Here is a 15,662-nt window from a genome sequence, read left to right as displayed (position 1 = left end):
AATTATAGGTAGGGAATTGGTTTATAGTAATTATCTTCTGGCACGTTAGACGAATTAGCTCCTTAAATTTACATCAGTAGTAGCAGCATTGACTTCCAATGTAAGCCTTGTAAAGAACAGCCCAGAACATTTGCTTGTTTGACTCCCTGGAGAGTTCTTTAAGACCTCCAAATTTTTTTCTCTCTTTTATTCTATTAATATTTATTTTATTTTCCCTCTTTTATTCTATTCTATTTATTTTATTCTCTATTTATAGTGATGTAGGGTTCATTCTGTTTTTACCTTTAAAACATAAAAATACTGCTTTATATTGTTAGATATTAATGTTATATAGGTATTGCATGTATTTCTGTATAGGCTGTCTCTGTTTTTTTGCTTGGTCATAATTTACTTCCTCTTCAAAGCAAATGAAAAGTGTGGTTAAGTTTTCACTTCGTTACCAGTGTTTGCAAGCTAATTAAATGTTTGTGTTCACTATGGTTCAATACACTTTGTGTGTGTGTTTACATTACGCAAGACCATTAACATGGCTACCTTTACAAATTGAAATTAAAGTGCAAATCTATAGCTTAATGTCTGTTCCTTTTATGCAGAATGATATTAAGATGTCCCTGCCTCTCAGGGATATTTTGAGCATGCAGTCTGTTTGCTGTGTTTGCTTATGCTGTACTTGATTGCACTAAAGAGAAGATTTGAAGAAAAAATTATTTCATATATTTGAATAATCAGAACTAAACAAAGATGTTGAAGCATGAAATAAAAAAAAGATTAGTGAAGCAAAGCAAGACAAGACATTTCCTCTTTACGTAATTAATATTAAGTATAATTCTTGGTGAATGATTAAATTGATAACTAGTTATTACAGCTCAAGAGGTTGCCATAATAAGCCTGTTGTGTAGCTGGTGTGTGGTAACTTGTTACCTCCTGTCGTTCTATATCCATGTGGTCGAGTTGTTCTGATAAGGAAAAAAAAAAAGCTCCATTTAATTAGATTGGCTCCTTAGTCTACTCTGTCTGACTGCAGGCACTTAAAATGGATTTATGTAATCTCGGACTGGTTTTTAGAGACTTGATCTTAGATTCTCTTCTGGAATGTCTTGCAAATAACACATATTACTGCAAAGCTGTCTGAAGAAGCCTTAAGGTCTTAATTCTCAGAAAAGTTCGTTTTGACTGCTTAATTTTATGCAATAAGTTGGCCTGAAAGAGTTCTAAGGTCTCGTTTTTCCTTTTCCTTGAATCCGAATGTGTGTTATTCCAGTTCTCATCCTGAGAGCTGCCCAATTACTGGGTGTTATGAAAAGGGACAGTGAAATTCTGAGGTTTTGGGCAGGTACAGTCATCTTAAGCAGAACCTGACAAGAGAGGAAAACTGCCCTCAGTGTGGTTTTTTTGGTTTTATGGGGTTTTTTTTTCCCATCCCATTATTCCAAATTTTATATTTTTTTTTTTTTTTTTGGTTTAGCACTTGCCATCACTTAAAATATGACTATAGTTCATTCGTAACTAATAAAAATTAGTGACACTAATTTTTATTAGTTTATTTATTAGTGACACTAATAAAACAGAGGACCTGTTCACTAAAGGGAATGTGTTTCCGAGAGATGCAATGATTCAGCAGGTTCCTGCTGGAATTTTCTTCTTGATCTTGAGAGACCATGTTTGTCTCATAGATGATGAATGTATGAACATGGGTTTTGGTTAAAATCTGTCATTAGCTTAGGACCACTTAGCTATCATAGTCTAATAAGAAAATCAGTACTATGGAATTCGGAATATTGTTGCTTTGGCTATAGTCAATCCCAAGATAAATAGACTTTAAGAACCTCAATTTTACTGACTGGAGTCTGTAATAACTCAAAGGAAGAAAGGTGGACTATTTATAATTGAAATACAGAATCTCAAAGAAACCAAGATAGTACCTAGAAAGTAGCACTTGGGTAATATTAAGAGCTGTTTAAACATTTCATCAGCCAGTGTTATAAAACTATTTTGAGATATTTTTCATTAAAATAAAACAATTAATATGATGAATTAATTATATTAATGTGATGACTCGAGCTGTTCCTATCTGCCTGTGAGATCGGTCTAGACTCTTATTTGATGGTGGGTTTGAACAGTTTTGTCATTTTGCTAAAGCCCAGGCAAGTTGTTGATTTGTTGCTACAACTGCTGCAGCAGGAATAAGGTTGGTGCTATTGGAGAGCTGATTAATGTTAATTCATGCTATACTCTGAGTGATACTTGTAACAGGATTGAGAAGTGCTACATTCGGTTGCTTGTGCTATTCATTTAGTTGCTGCCTGTTAAGAGTTGTCTGTAAAAAGAGGGGTTACTGCAGATTGGTCTAGGGTTGATGCTGCAAATGGTGATTGTCTTGGCAGCTGGGGGGAGATCATTACTGGGGGAACAGGAGAAGTTGGCAGCAGGGGCACCCCTTGATACCAAGGCAGCAAACAGCAGCTGAGAGCTCAGTACTGTCAGTCTGGGGGTTACCATTCATAGTGTCGAGAGTTGCTTTGGGATTTCAACACTTGTAAGTTTAGATTTTAAAATCATCAGGGTGACCTTGTGAAAATCATACTGCCTAGTGACATCAGTTCAATTTATGGAACAGCAGTGGCAACAGAAATGCAATACTCTTAAGTTGATGCAACAAACCATTTAAGATACTTGGTTTTGTTTAAGCTTTCGAGTGAAGATTTTGATTCAGAAGGCAGAATGTTGCTTTGGAGGTGGAGAAAATGTATATTCAGCCCTCAGTGGGCCTTTTTGAATAGAGGACTGTGCTGGGGCTGGGAGATTCTGCAGCTGCTGCTTTCCCTCGGTGGTTTGGTTCTCTCTGGTTGTGGGTTCCCTGTGCCAGATGATGCTTCCTGACAAAGCATGGGGCTGATGTTCAGGCCATAGAACAGAAGAGAGTACCCATGCTACTTCTTGAATACAAGAGCTGCAGGTGGTGCAATGGAGTGAAGAATACGTAACCTTATTTTATAAGAGCCATGCTTGAGTGCCTCTTCTATGCTCCAAAGGTGCATAGGCCTGGTTTTAAAATGAATATGATGGTTTTGTTTCTGAATTGAAAGTAACTTCAGACTGAGTTTGCCCAAAATGAAGTCAAGAGTCTTGAACGCACTTTCTATAAGGGTGTAAACCAATGCCTTCAGCCTTGGCTCTGTCTGTAGCATTGCCACGTGCAGGCAATAGCTTTGCATAATGTTGTGCTTATGTAATAGCAGGTACACTTCATAAATACTTTGCGTCAAAAGTCTGGTTGGGTTTCTTGTTCTAGATACAAAAAACAAACCCAAATGTGGAAGTGATATTTTATAATAAGCTTCAGGGGGAAGAAGGGTGCAATAGAATCATGACATTTAAACAAGAAATATAATTGCCCTTCTCCATTACATATAAATATGCTAAGTTAACTACAGTTTTTACAACTGAGTATGATTTTTTTTCCCTCCTGTTGAGTGCTGCAGACAGATTAGCTTAGTGAAGAGAAAAACATTACTTTCCAGCATTAGTTTTAGGTTTGGAAAAAAAGACTTCTTATATTTTGGCCTATTACTTGAAGATGTCTATTCAAACTGCTTTTGAACTTGGATATCACAGCTTTGCAGCTGAAGATATGGTGGTATTTGTATACCAGAAGACAGGCTCTGGAATCACATTAGGAGCAGCTAACCAATTCCAGAAGATTTAAAAAGAGAAAACTAAGTGGATTATAATTTTAAAATGTCATTATTTGGATTTTGAAAGTAATGCAGATGAGCTTGTTAGGCCTGTGGCTTTGAGATAAAAGCCTCTCATTGTCAAAAACCCTTTTGACAGATTAATATTGTCCTTTAAAAAAAGAAACCCAATGGCATGCTTCCCTTGTCCTTAAGACCAGACTGGATTTGTCAGAAGCAGACATTTAACAGGTAACATGACATCATCTAAATCTACTTGGGGCATCAGCTCTTTGGACCAGGGATATAAATTCTGTTGGTATTCTTTTGAGATGATGCAAAGGCTTGTATCCTCAAAATATGAAAGGTGGGAGTTTTCTGAGGATGTCTCTGTATTTGGACAAGCGAGTGTAGGTGGCTGGATTTGATGACTGTGGAGATGACCTACTACTAAACGCGCATGGTAAATGTGGACTTTAGATGTCGTGTCAGCAAGAAGTGTGTTGTAGCAAAATCAGGATATAATTATGAGCAAGTGTGTAGAAACAGAGAATGTTGTTAGATACAGCAGATAAAAAGACATTGTATCAGAAACTGTAAAAAATGTACATCTGCCCAATTCAGATGAAGGTTGATAAAGTACCAGACAACTTGATATCACCTCTTTATCATGTAAAATATTCCTTACCAGTAATTTCCACTTCCTGAGAATGGAGAAATTTGCTTTCACCCTGAAGAACCATTTGTTTGTACATACTGGACTTTTATTACTTCCTATTTTAAAGGCAATTCTTAATAACACAAACAGAAGGCTCCCGAGGATAACTTTCTTTCAGGCAGCGTTCCACACACATGCTCACAACATCCAGATGTTTCTTTTTCCTTACAAAACCTAAGATACACATGCGTTTACACAATCGCAGAACAAAGGTGTTTAAGTTTACTGCTTACTTGCCTGAACCTTTTCTTAATCATGATGTGGTTGGTGACTTTGGAGAATGGGCAAAGAGCAAGAGTGACAGAGTGCCAAGCTGTCGTGCTCTGCCTTGCCAGCTTGTGGTAGGTGGGTTTTGGGGTCTGAGACATGGCTTCAGTGAGGCACAGAAGCCAATTTTCCTGTTAGATGTGACCCTGTCTTAGATGGAAGACTTGTCTGCCTTAATTATACATGAAGTAGGGGCAGAGTGATACACACGCTACTTAGGCTGATATTACATATAATTAAGAAGCATAGTTAATAATTTCAGGAAGGAATATTCATGTAGTTTCTTTTGCTTTTCTGGAGCCGGATTTTTTGTTCCCCTGGCCCATCATTCTGTAGGTCTTCTAAACTGCAGCTTTTGTGAACTTACTTGTTATGGTTGGATAAGATTTCCCTTCTGTTATGTTCTGAGTGAGTACTTACCTGCAGTGTATGGAATTATCTAAGTAATATATAAATGTAAGTCTTCATGATGTGACAAAGCTTTTGAATATAACTCTGAAGATGCAGAAGTGTTAGTAACTTTTCCTGGAGAGAGCAGCTAGCTAGAATAAATGCTTACATCCTTGGTTTTAGACTTTCATGTCTCTCATTTAATCAGCAGCATCTTAACTTTACCATCAATAATAGGCTCTGTGCAGCCTTTCCATTGATGACAGTAGCATTGCAGTGTGTGCGTGTTTGTATCTATGTAACAAATAAAGTTTAAGTTCTAGTTTACCTCTTAAATATTTTGCCAACATATTTATTTTTAAGTTAAATCCATTGTAAATCATAGAATAATTTACGTTTATTGAATCAAGCATGATGGAGACAACAGTTGGGAAAAAAAAGTTATTTTATTTTATGGCTGAAAATAGTAGGTATTAACAGACCTATCATTTTGTCAAAGGAATTTTAAACTCAGTAATGTTCCTGAATGTTCACTGAAGGATAGTTTTCCTAAACCTAAATTTTTTGTTAATACATGTTCTCCAAGATTTGAGAGCCCTAATAATGTACTGCTGAACACTTCTGCAGGCATCAGTAATGGCTCCCTAATAAACATTGTGGTTGAAAAATCATACTGATTTGTCAGGGGCAGCAGAAAAAAGAATCCTAAAAGAAATGGGAGAGGTGGAAAGGAAAAATGTTGGAATGGTGAAGGCATTTGGAACGAGAAGATTATAGCAGGAAGTGATATGGTGTGTGTTCTTCAACTTGGCTTTGTGTATTCTTTGACTTGGCTTGTGCTTGAGCTGTGTGAGTGCTTCACAGGAAAGGTGTTGAGTAGTGCAGCTGTCACGGTGGTGGGCTCCCAAGTCAAGCCGAAGGGTATGGAGCTGTTCTAGGAAAACTACAGTCGTTAGTATCTTCTCTTCTTTCTATTTGGATTGATTGGGGTTTTTTTCAGAATTGGATGGCTGTTTTTTTCAGTGATGGCTGTGTAAAATGCAATACGTGACGTGCATAACACTTTCTGTGTTGGGGTCCTGTTGTTTTTAACTGTTGATCCAGGAGTGTACATGACTGTATTTTCAAGGCTCCCTATCCCAGGACAGAGAAATTCCTGTATTTAGAGTTACAAAATTTTGTAGGTCCTTAATCCCATTTATTTCCTGTCAAACTCATTAATCCTCAGTGGAAACCATTATAATTTATTTTTTCACTTCTGCAGTCATGAATTTGCTCAGCCCCATGTAGGACCTTGCATTATGTGTATACTTAGCTTCTAAAGGGACATGCAACAAGAGCAACATCTGTGTGGAAGAGCATTTTGGATAAAAGGCAAAAGACCTTTTGGGAAGACCTTTTACTTTAAACCATTTGCACTGAAACAGATTGAAGTTTGTAAATGTTTTGTCTCTTGCCTATGAAGAAGCAGGTAGGGATAGGTGAGAACTTAGTAATCATTGTAACTTATTTTAAGGGGACTTAAATTCAATGTGGGTTTGATCATTGGCTGGAATAAACATTTAAGTGCCATTGCAGCTTTGGGAAATTTAATTTTTTTCCTCCTGAGCCAGAAAGAGTCCAGAAATACACAATCATGTACTATATCTCTATGTGTTATTTCAGTAGATTGAAATATACCCTCTAGCAACACTTGCATTTCTAAGTAATTTTTTCTTTTATCACTTACCTGGTGTAAATTTTGAGAGTAGCGTAACTTACACAGAACATGTTAGACCATAGCACTGTATAGTCTGTAGGCTGCAGTCCAAATGAGTGGGGGCTGGAGCTGTCTGATAAACTAGAAACATAATTTTCTATTAGCATACATCTTTTGCTGGGTAAAATTACATACTATTGTAAAGGCCAGCAAAGCATATAACACTTCAGTGATTTTGACAGGACAAATATTTAAAAATATTGGTGACTGAACAAAACTGCTGCTTTATCATTTTCAGTTTACACTGAAGAGAAATTTTTTGGATTTTGTTAACAAATAAAGTCACGTAGGACATGATAATACACAAACTTGCAGAACTTCTGTTAAGTTTCAGAGCAAGCTAAAGATTAAATAAATGTAATAATGAAGTGATAAATAAATTCTTGAACATAAGAAAAAAAAGAAAAAAGAACCTCTGGAGAAAATGCAAGGTTTGGATGGCAAGCTAAGTAAGATTTACACAATTCCTTCAAGCATTGTTAAATCAAGGCCATCAGAATAGGGCAGTAGATTGGGTGTGGGTTTTTTTGTGTATGTGAGTAATTCTTTTTCTGGTGAAACAAGTGGAAAGGGACTTTACTGGAATCCAAGGAGATTGGTTTTTGGAGTGATTGGAATTGCTCAGCAGATTTCAGAAGGTACTGTGTTCTGTAGTGAGAACTTGTCTTCTCGATTTATTTATTTCATATAAAACTTTGACTATAAAAACTGATGTACAGTCACCATTTCGCTTGCATTTTTCCTTGGGTAATAGTAGCTGCCCTTTTTTTTGCAGTCATGAGGGATCTGTTAAGGAAAATTGGATTGTTTATTGTACGTGTTCCTAATAGTGATGTGTTCTGTAGCTTACTGAAGAGAGTGAGCTTTAAAAATGTGCCTAAAAGTGATGGAATAGAAGCCTGTTGCTCAAAATATTGCATGAGACTTTTTCTGTGCAGTGAGAGACAAGATGGACAAGGATGGGCAAGCAAACATAACAATGTAATAATGATGTATGCTGTTATTATTATTTTACTTGATATAACTATACTTTTTCTGCAGACGGTTCCCCCCTAGGCTGTGTGATTGTAAATCCACCTTGCAGTGAACAGATGAATTCATTGCTACCTTCTGCAGACAAGAAGGAATGGGCCAGGCCTGGGCTGCATTGGTTTGCTGAGAATTTAGTATTTTGTCTTTGGAGGTTAGGTAGTAGAATTTAGGTTTACATACCTTGAATACCTTTGATACCAGCTTCCTCAGCTTTTTTGCTTTGACTGAACAGAGCTTTATTTTGCTGCTGTAGGGCATGATTACAGATGGATTTTTTTCCCTGAGTAAATTGATAAATATATTGGTTTTAATTTTCCAAAATTCTTGACTTGTCTCTAGCTTAAGCCAGTCAAAACTTCTATATAGCTGTCTACCTGAAATACTTATTTTAAAAGTGCAGGGCATAAAAGATGGCCGTTTTAGTGGTATTTCCTGAGACATGAAAAAATGACTATATGTATTTAAACATTAGGCATGTCTGCTCTTAAACCATCCATTACAAGATTAGCTTTCAGTGGTTATAAAAATTAAATAATAGTTTATTTGGTTACCTGCAGGTTGAATTCTCTTGTGGGTTTTTTTTGGTGCAGTTATATGAAAAGTACAATAGAGATTTCTGATTAAAATCAGGCAGTCCCCTGCAGCTTACTTGCTGTGAGTGAAGCAGGATATTCAAGGCAAGGGATGAGGAGGCAGTGATATTATTGGGGATGTTTATACCTACTTCAAGCAGCTTGAAATGAAGGGGAAAGCACTTTGCATAATGGATGATATCAGATTAGCCAGGTTATTTCAAACATTCAATTATGATTCTTTGCCAGTAAATTATGGGTACTTTTGAATTTATTTGGTGGATGAAAGCAAGAGGTACTGTGCTTGTTTTGCAATTTTAAGAAACCAAAGGTTGATTGTAACTAAGAGAACTTAATATTAAGTTTCAAGGAAGATAATAGTAGTGACATGTGCAAGTGTCTCAAAAATTATAGGAAAAAATCCGTGAAGCAGGTGACAGAGAAACATGATAGAGAGTTTATTCAATGAGGAGGAAAAAAAAGGATGGAAATTGAGAAATTATGAGAAGCATAAGCTTAGTCTAAAATATGTGATTTCACAGGGCTACAACAGTGTGAAGTGAGGGAGAAAGAGCTTGAAGGAAGCACAGCATGGAAATCAGAAGCACAGAAGAGAGTCATTAAAAAAAAAGGTTAAAAAATATGTATTTGAAACTGAATCTTAACTCATCTCACCTCCTGGTTCCAGAAAGGAAGCATTAAAACCAAAACTAAGAAGCATTTGTGAAAAGAACCTTGTCTCTTGCATTCAGATGAAGTGTTTTGGTTTTCTGAAGTCATTGCAAGAGGAACTGTGCAGGGACTGGAAAGAAATTCTGCAGTGAAAATCTATCCATTAGCTGCCCGCCAGTGACTCAGTCTCAGAACAAGCTCTGGCTCTCGTTGTATCTCCTAGCAGCCTCTGTCTCCTTGTGAGCACTCCACTGATCTTTTGGATCCCGATGGACTTCAACATCTTGGGGAGCCGGGTGTTTGTGTAACATACATGTAATTGGTTGTTCCTCCACTTCATGTTAATCCCATGAGTTATAGAACTTTCCAGCTTGTCTGGAGTAGGTGATACTGGATACTGTACAAAACCTGGCTCAAGTTCTTCACATAATTCCTTTGGGGGTCAGTTTTACTGAGGGAAGCATCTCCTGCAGTGATGACTGTCTCGAGATTGCTGCTGCTGCTGCTCAGGGAAGGTACCGAGCCGTGGGAAGGCTTGTGCTGAACTGGGAAGGGACACTCTCACCTGGACTGAGTGATGCAGGAAAGGCTGCATTCATTCTCATCCATTCAGGCTGGAGGCACATGTAGTCCTGATACTAGCTCAAGGATAAGCAGGGAGGAATTACCATTTTTAAATATAATTTCAAGATCTACATGTTAATGTGTCTCTTGCCAACAGTATTATTATCCTCAATTTCTTTTAGTGTATCATTTCCTTAAACTCAGAATAAATGAAAGTTGTAGTGTTAAAGAGAGGTTGGTGATGTGAGAACATGAGTTTAAATGGGTGTATTTTGTTCTGATCTACTCGTAAGTATACAGGAGATGATATCATTGCATTTAATGAGTTAACTTGATGTAGTGGATAGTTAAAAAGCAGAATGTGTATGCTCAACAGCATTGTCCTATAATGGTTTTTAATTGCTTTTAAATTTTTTTTAAATTTTTGTTTTCTTGGAGAAACGCAGGTCTTCTGGGTTTAAATGCTAAAATGATTGGGTTTAAATGCTAAAGATAAAAAAATTCAGTATAGTTAGAAATTTAAAAAGAAAATTTCAATGCTTCCTTTGGACTCAAGCACAACGAACATGTATGTACCACTGGTGCTTTACTTTCATTTATGGGCTAAGTTTCAGATAGACAGTTCTATGATAATCTTGTCTGCCTGTGAGAAGAACTTTATTCAAGTGTAAAAAGATTAAAAAGGCAGATATCCTGGTCAGAGACTGTTATAGACCACATGTCTCTTTTTGTATTTTTCCTGCTGCTCAACAGTCATTTAAAAATTAATTTAACTTTTGAAACTCTTCTTTAAATTTTGCATTCCCCACCAGATCAAGTTACAGTCCAAGCTCAGGTTCTTTTTTGGAGGAACAACATCAGCAGTGGAGGCTCTGAAATATATAAAGAAGTTAAGATGTATAATGTATTTTAATTGAACAGGAATGAAAATTGCCTCTAAATGTGCACATTTTTAGGGACCTCTTGGTTCCCAAGTGTAAAATTACTTCTTTGGGATTTCAAGTATGGGAGAAATAGGGCCATGTGGGATGGATTGGCAGTGGTGAAATGCAACTGTAAGTCAGGAAGTAAATGTCAGTGGGTGACTAAGAGGAAAGGAGTAATTACCCTGTAGAAAATAATATGCCAGCAATTCAGATATATCAATTTGTTAGTTAATTAGTGGATGAAATCTGTTTTTTTCATAACTCACATTGCTTAAGTAGTAAATATTCAGTCAATTAAAAAGCAATTTTGTATGACGAACAGTAGCTTTTCCAGGGCAACCCTATTGCACTGAGACTGTTTGTCTATATTAGATATGACCTACGTGCTAACCAGGGATAACAAGCTTTTTTAATTAACAGTGCCATACTGTTCATCAAATATAACCTGTATGTCTACTGAAAGATAAGCTGAACTGTGAGCTTTATTCCACTGTCTGTATTGCCTAGATTTTCATTACTTAACTTCATTAGAGAAGCTTAGATGTTTCACTTAGATGTAGACATACAATATTAGGTGTCTTAATCTTGGACTATATCCCATATTGAGTATTTGAGATGACTGTACAGTTCTTCTGAAAGAGGTGGGGAAAGTATGCATGTTTAGAAGTATGGATGTGCCTTCAGCTGGTGTTTTAGTGATGTAAGAGGATCTGTTTTGCTGGTGAAATTGAAGGTGGGAAGAGCAGTATGCGTGCTTGTCATTTGGTTTTACTGCCTTACCTGGAAATTTTATCTGGGTGTCTAAAAACTTAATTTGGAACTTACTGAGTGTATTTTTCTGAATGCTGTAGAGTACAAGTAAAAGGCAATCTCCAGCAGACTTCATGCAGTAACGGTTGCAATGCCTGTGTCTTCACTTTGAAGTGGTGGCAAACCCAGTGAGGTGGCTTGACTGTATTTGAAGCTCAAAGCAATATGTTCAGGAAAAGCAGTGCTTAGTGTGCCTGGCCCTATTTCTGTCAGAGAGGTGAAAAAGAGCATGGGACCGCATTCCAGTAGTCATGGACTCCAAATTCCCTGCTGGGAGAGCTGAGGCTGAATGCTGAGGCTGAGCTTGTGTGCCAATAGGTTTGTCTGGGATGGAGGCTGACAGTGCAGGCATACCTGATAGAAATAGGAGAAATATCCTTGGATTCTGAAAAATTTTGTTAGAAAGGAAAATTAATGTTACTCATATTGCTTATGTATTTTCATCAGAACACCATAAGTTTCTCTTGACAGTTTTTCTAAGCTATAAATATTGCTTTATGTTTCCACGCTGATGCTGTTTTCCAACCAAGAAAGGTGCTTTTCAAAATGGAATACTTCTATTGGGTGCATAAAACATTGTGACCATCCAGGCTATAAAAAATAATGGTAGAATAATCCTGTTTATTTATAAAATCACCTAAATTTTGGAAGCTGGCATTGAAAGAGGGGAGACAAGTAGTTTTACTCTGAGGACATAAAATGTGATTGATTCTCCCTCTACTTCCAGGTACTGCCATTGGAAAACAGAATGAAGGACAGCACACGTTTCCCCCAGGCATTGAACATTGGCATGGGAATAGTCATGACATTGTACATCTCACTGGCCACCCTGGGGTATCTGCGCTTTGGAGATGAGGTCAAAGGCAGCATAACTTTAAACCTGCCACAGGATAAGTGGTGAGTGCCTCTGTGATTGAAAAGCCCTAACCAAGGGGGCAGAAATGTTGCAAAGGTTGTTCCATGCCTCAGTGCCATCAGGGTGCTCAGACTTTTAATGTATCCACAGCAGAGCTGTGGTCCTAGCCAGCAATTTCTTGCCTATTAAAAGGACTTGCATATGGAGACCGATCACTGATACTGTAAGTCATTCCATCTCTAGCTGGAGCTAGTTCCAGCACTGTTGAGGGAGGGAATATGCCGTTTGCAACAAGCTAGCACGCAGCTCTGAAACCAGCTACTTTTACCTTGGATATCCTGGCAATGTAGTGCCCTTTTTTAGTGTAATCACTGAGTTTAACAGGTTAACAAATGGAGTAGAAGACATCAAAGCTGAATAGGTTTGTAGTGCAGGTCCATGGATAATGTATGATAATGACTTCCTAGCCGAAGAATGAAGCTTATGTTTGCCTGTGTCTCAAGGATACTACAATTTTTATTTCGTTTTTGTTTTTTAATGCTATGAGGGCTGCACATGTCACATGCTGAAGATGAACTTGAAGACTGTTTCAACTGCTGTGTTGTTAGTTTTGTATCAGTCTGTGGGTGGATATACTCTAACTATTCTCTAATATAATTTATTTTTTTTAGTATGTTTGTCTGATGGGCCTAAAATTAGGTATATCAGCAGTGCACAAGTGCTAAAACTGAAAAGTATTTTAATGTTTTCATTCTGATCAAATAATGTCTTACAAGTTATACACTTGCGTCTTCTTGTTCAATGTCTGCTGTAGTAGCATATTAACGTAGTGAAATCTTATGGGAAAAAAACCTCCTGCTTTGATGAACTGAATGCTGACTGTTTTATTCTTTGAAAAAGAGAACACATGTGAAGAATGTTCTTAATTTTTAAGTGTTACTTTTTCATTCTCTTTTCTTCCTTTTCATTCCTTGGAGTCAATGTGAACAATGTGTTTTTAATATTCTTAAGAAGTTTTGTTTAATTGCCAGACTGATTCCAATGTTTAATACATGAAAGTATAAAAAATGTGTCCTGAAGGATGAACGTTTTTCTCATTGCTAGAATTTTCATCTATTTCTTATTGCTTGTTTGCTTTTTGTTTTATACTGCTGTTGTAAAAACTGAGATTTGGGCTTTAATGTTTTTTCATTTTATAGGATTTTTTTGTTCTTTCTTTCTTCCTATTTTTCCCAGGGTTCTTATTTTTGGGGGATATTGCTCATCATTTAAATTTATATCCTTTCTTTGTACATACATACACAAGAAGTTTAGCACCAAGTGCAAGGTAGGGCAATTCCAAGCACACATACAGGCTGGGCAGAGAGTGGATTGAGAGCAGCTCTGAGGAGAAAGTCTTGGGGGTATGGATGGATGAAAACCTCAGTGTGACCTGGCAATGTGCACTCACAGCCCAGGAAGCCAAACATGTCCTGGGCTGCATCAAAAGCAGTGTGGCCAGCAGGGTGAGGGAGAGGATTCTGCCCCTCTGCTCTGCTCTGGAGAGACCCACCTGGAGTGCTGCGTCCAGCTCTGGGGTCTGCAGCATGGGGAAGGATGTGGACCTGTTGGAGCAAATCCAGAGGAGAACCTAAGATGATCAGAGGGCTGGAGCACCTCTCCTATGACAGGCTGAGGAAGCTGGGGGCTTTTCAGCCTGAAGAAGTGAAGGCATTGGGAAGGCCTTACAGCACCTTCCAGTACCTGAAAGGGGCTTACAAGAAAGATGGGGAGGGACTTCTCATAAGGGCATGTGGTGATAGGACAAGAGGGAATGCCCTTACATTAAAGGAGGGAAGGTTTAGATGAGAAATTAGAAAAAAACCTTTGTACTGTGAGGGCAGTGAGGCACTGGAACAGGTTGTCCGGAGAGGTTGTGGACTCCCCATCCCTGGAAGCATTAAAGACCAGGCTGGGGTCTGAGTAACCTGATCTAGTGAAAGGTACTACTCATGGCAGGATGGTTGGAACTGAATGATCTTTGAGGTTTCTTTCAACCCAAACCATTCTGTAATTGTATGACATTAAAAAAACCCCCCAGATCTGCAAATGTTTGTTGTATCTATTTTATGTGATGCAGCTGAAGGGAAAAATACTTCCATTTCTAATATTATATGGCAGTGCTTGTTGTTTATAAGATTAGTGAAAAGCTTGGTAGCTGTGGGTTTATTTGTGCTTTAAGAGAAGTGCTCTTAAAAAACAACGAGTGAGAGGAATGTGGAATAAGCTAAGGTTTCTACTCACTGTTGCTTTTTATTGTGCTCATGCAAGCAACAGAATGAACTTTATCCTGCATCCCTGCTGTCTAACAGAGCTGTTCACATACGAGTTTTCAAATAGCTCTTGGCTACAGTGCAGATGTGATGATGATGATATTTGTCCTGATGGCTTTGCAGGCCTAATGCAAGGAAACAGATAATAAAAGAGATGGAAACTGCTGCTCTATAGGGTTGGGAATTGGCATTATAAGTGTAATAACCTCAAAGCTACTCAGGGCACATATCTACAGTTAACAAAGTCATCTGTTTTTGTCTTACCCTGGATAGTCCCCCAGAGCACCAAACAAAATTAGGAGAAGCAGCTCAGTGATGCGCTCAGGGATTGTGATGTACGATGCTGCTGCTTTGCAGGACTGTGGGCCTACCTGGTACAGTACTGAGGGACAAACGGTTGCAATTAACTGGGCTAGCAAAACAAATTTCCAGTGAACTGTAGGACAGTATTCTGCTATTTGGTCCTCCCATAAAAAGCCAGTAAGTTGCCAGTTTGAACTAGAGAAATGCAAGGAGCAGAGGAATTTTTTTGTAAGAAGACAGTCATGTGAAAGAGCCTGGAATGTATCTAAGTAGTGAGACTTGGCTTATGTGTTTAATTCCAGCTGGACAACCCCTGTATTAAAAATAAGCCTTTCCTGATAAAGAAAATTAAATTAAAATTCTGCTGCTTTCTGAGTTTATTTGATGTCCTCACAGATGCGTTGACTGGAAGGCATACACAGGCCCTAGACTGGTTAAGTTCTTAAGTTGAATTTAAATAGAGGACTGCTCATATTTTTAAAAAGTTCCTGCTAGATTGCTGCTTTTGGATAAATGACTTGGTGCTGTTCTATTTTAGATGGTGTTTGGAAGTACAAATTGTCACTCAGCTTAATTATTACTTAGACTATGTTGAAAATGGACTTAAAGAGTAGTTTTCAGTATTTGCAGATACAAATTATAGAAAATTCTGCTTTAGTACTTGGTAGTGTCCTTGGTTTGGGTCTCATAGAATCATAAAATGGTTTGGGTTGGAGAGGATCTTTAAAGATCATCTCTTCCCATACCCACGCCGTGAGCAGAGAAATCTCTCACAAGACCATGTTGCTCCAAGCTCCATCCAACCAG

General features: G+C 37.8%; 1 protein-coding gene across 1 annotated transcript in view; it reads left to right on the top strand.

The window, feature by feature from the left end:
• SLC36A4 (solute carrier family 36 member 4) overlaps nt 1–15,662 on the top strand; it is a 203,815-nt gene that overhangs the window by 25,450 nt on the left and 162,703 nt on the right. The window contains 1 exon segment of the mRNA XM_048295281.1: nt 12,112–12,281. Coding sequence (XP_048151238.1) covers nt 12,112–12,281 — 170 coding nt within the window.

This window comes from Corvus hawaiiensis, chromosome 2, assembly GCF_020740725.1.
Source record: "Corvus hawaiiensis isolate bCorHaw1 chromosome 2, bCorHaw1.pri.cur, whole genome shotgun sequence".
In the NCBI taxonomy this organism is placed as follows: domain Eukaryota; kingdom Metazoa; phylum Chordata; class Aves; order Passeriformes; family Corvidae; genus Corvus; species Corvus hawaiiensis.
Note: the sequence above shows the minus strand (reverse complement) of the source record. Positions and strands in the feature narration are given on the sequence as shown.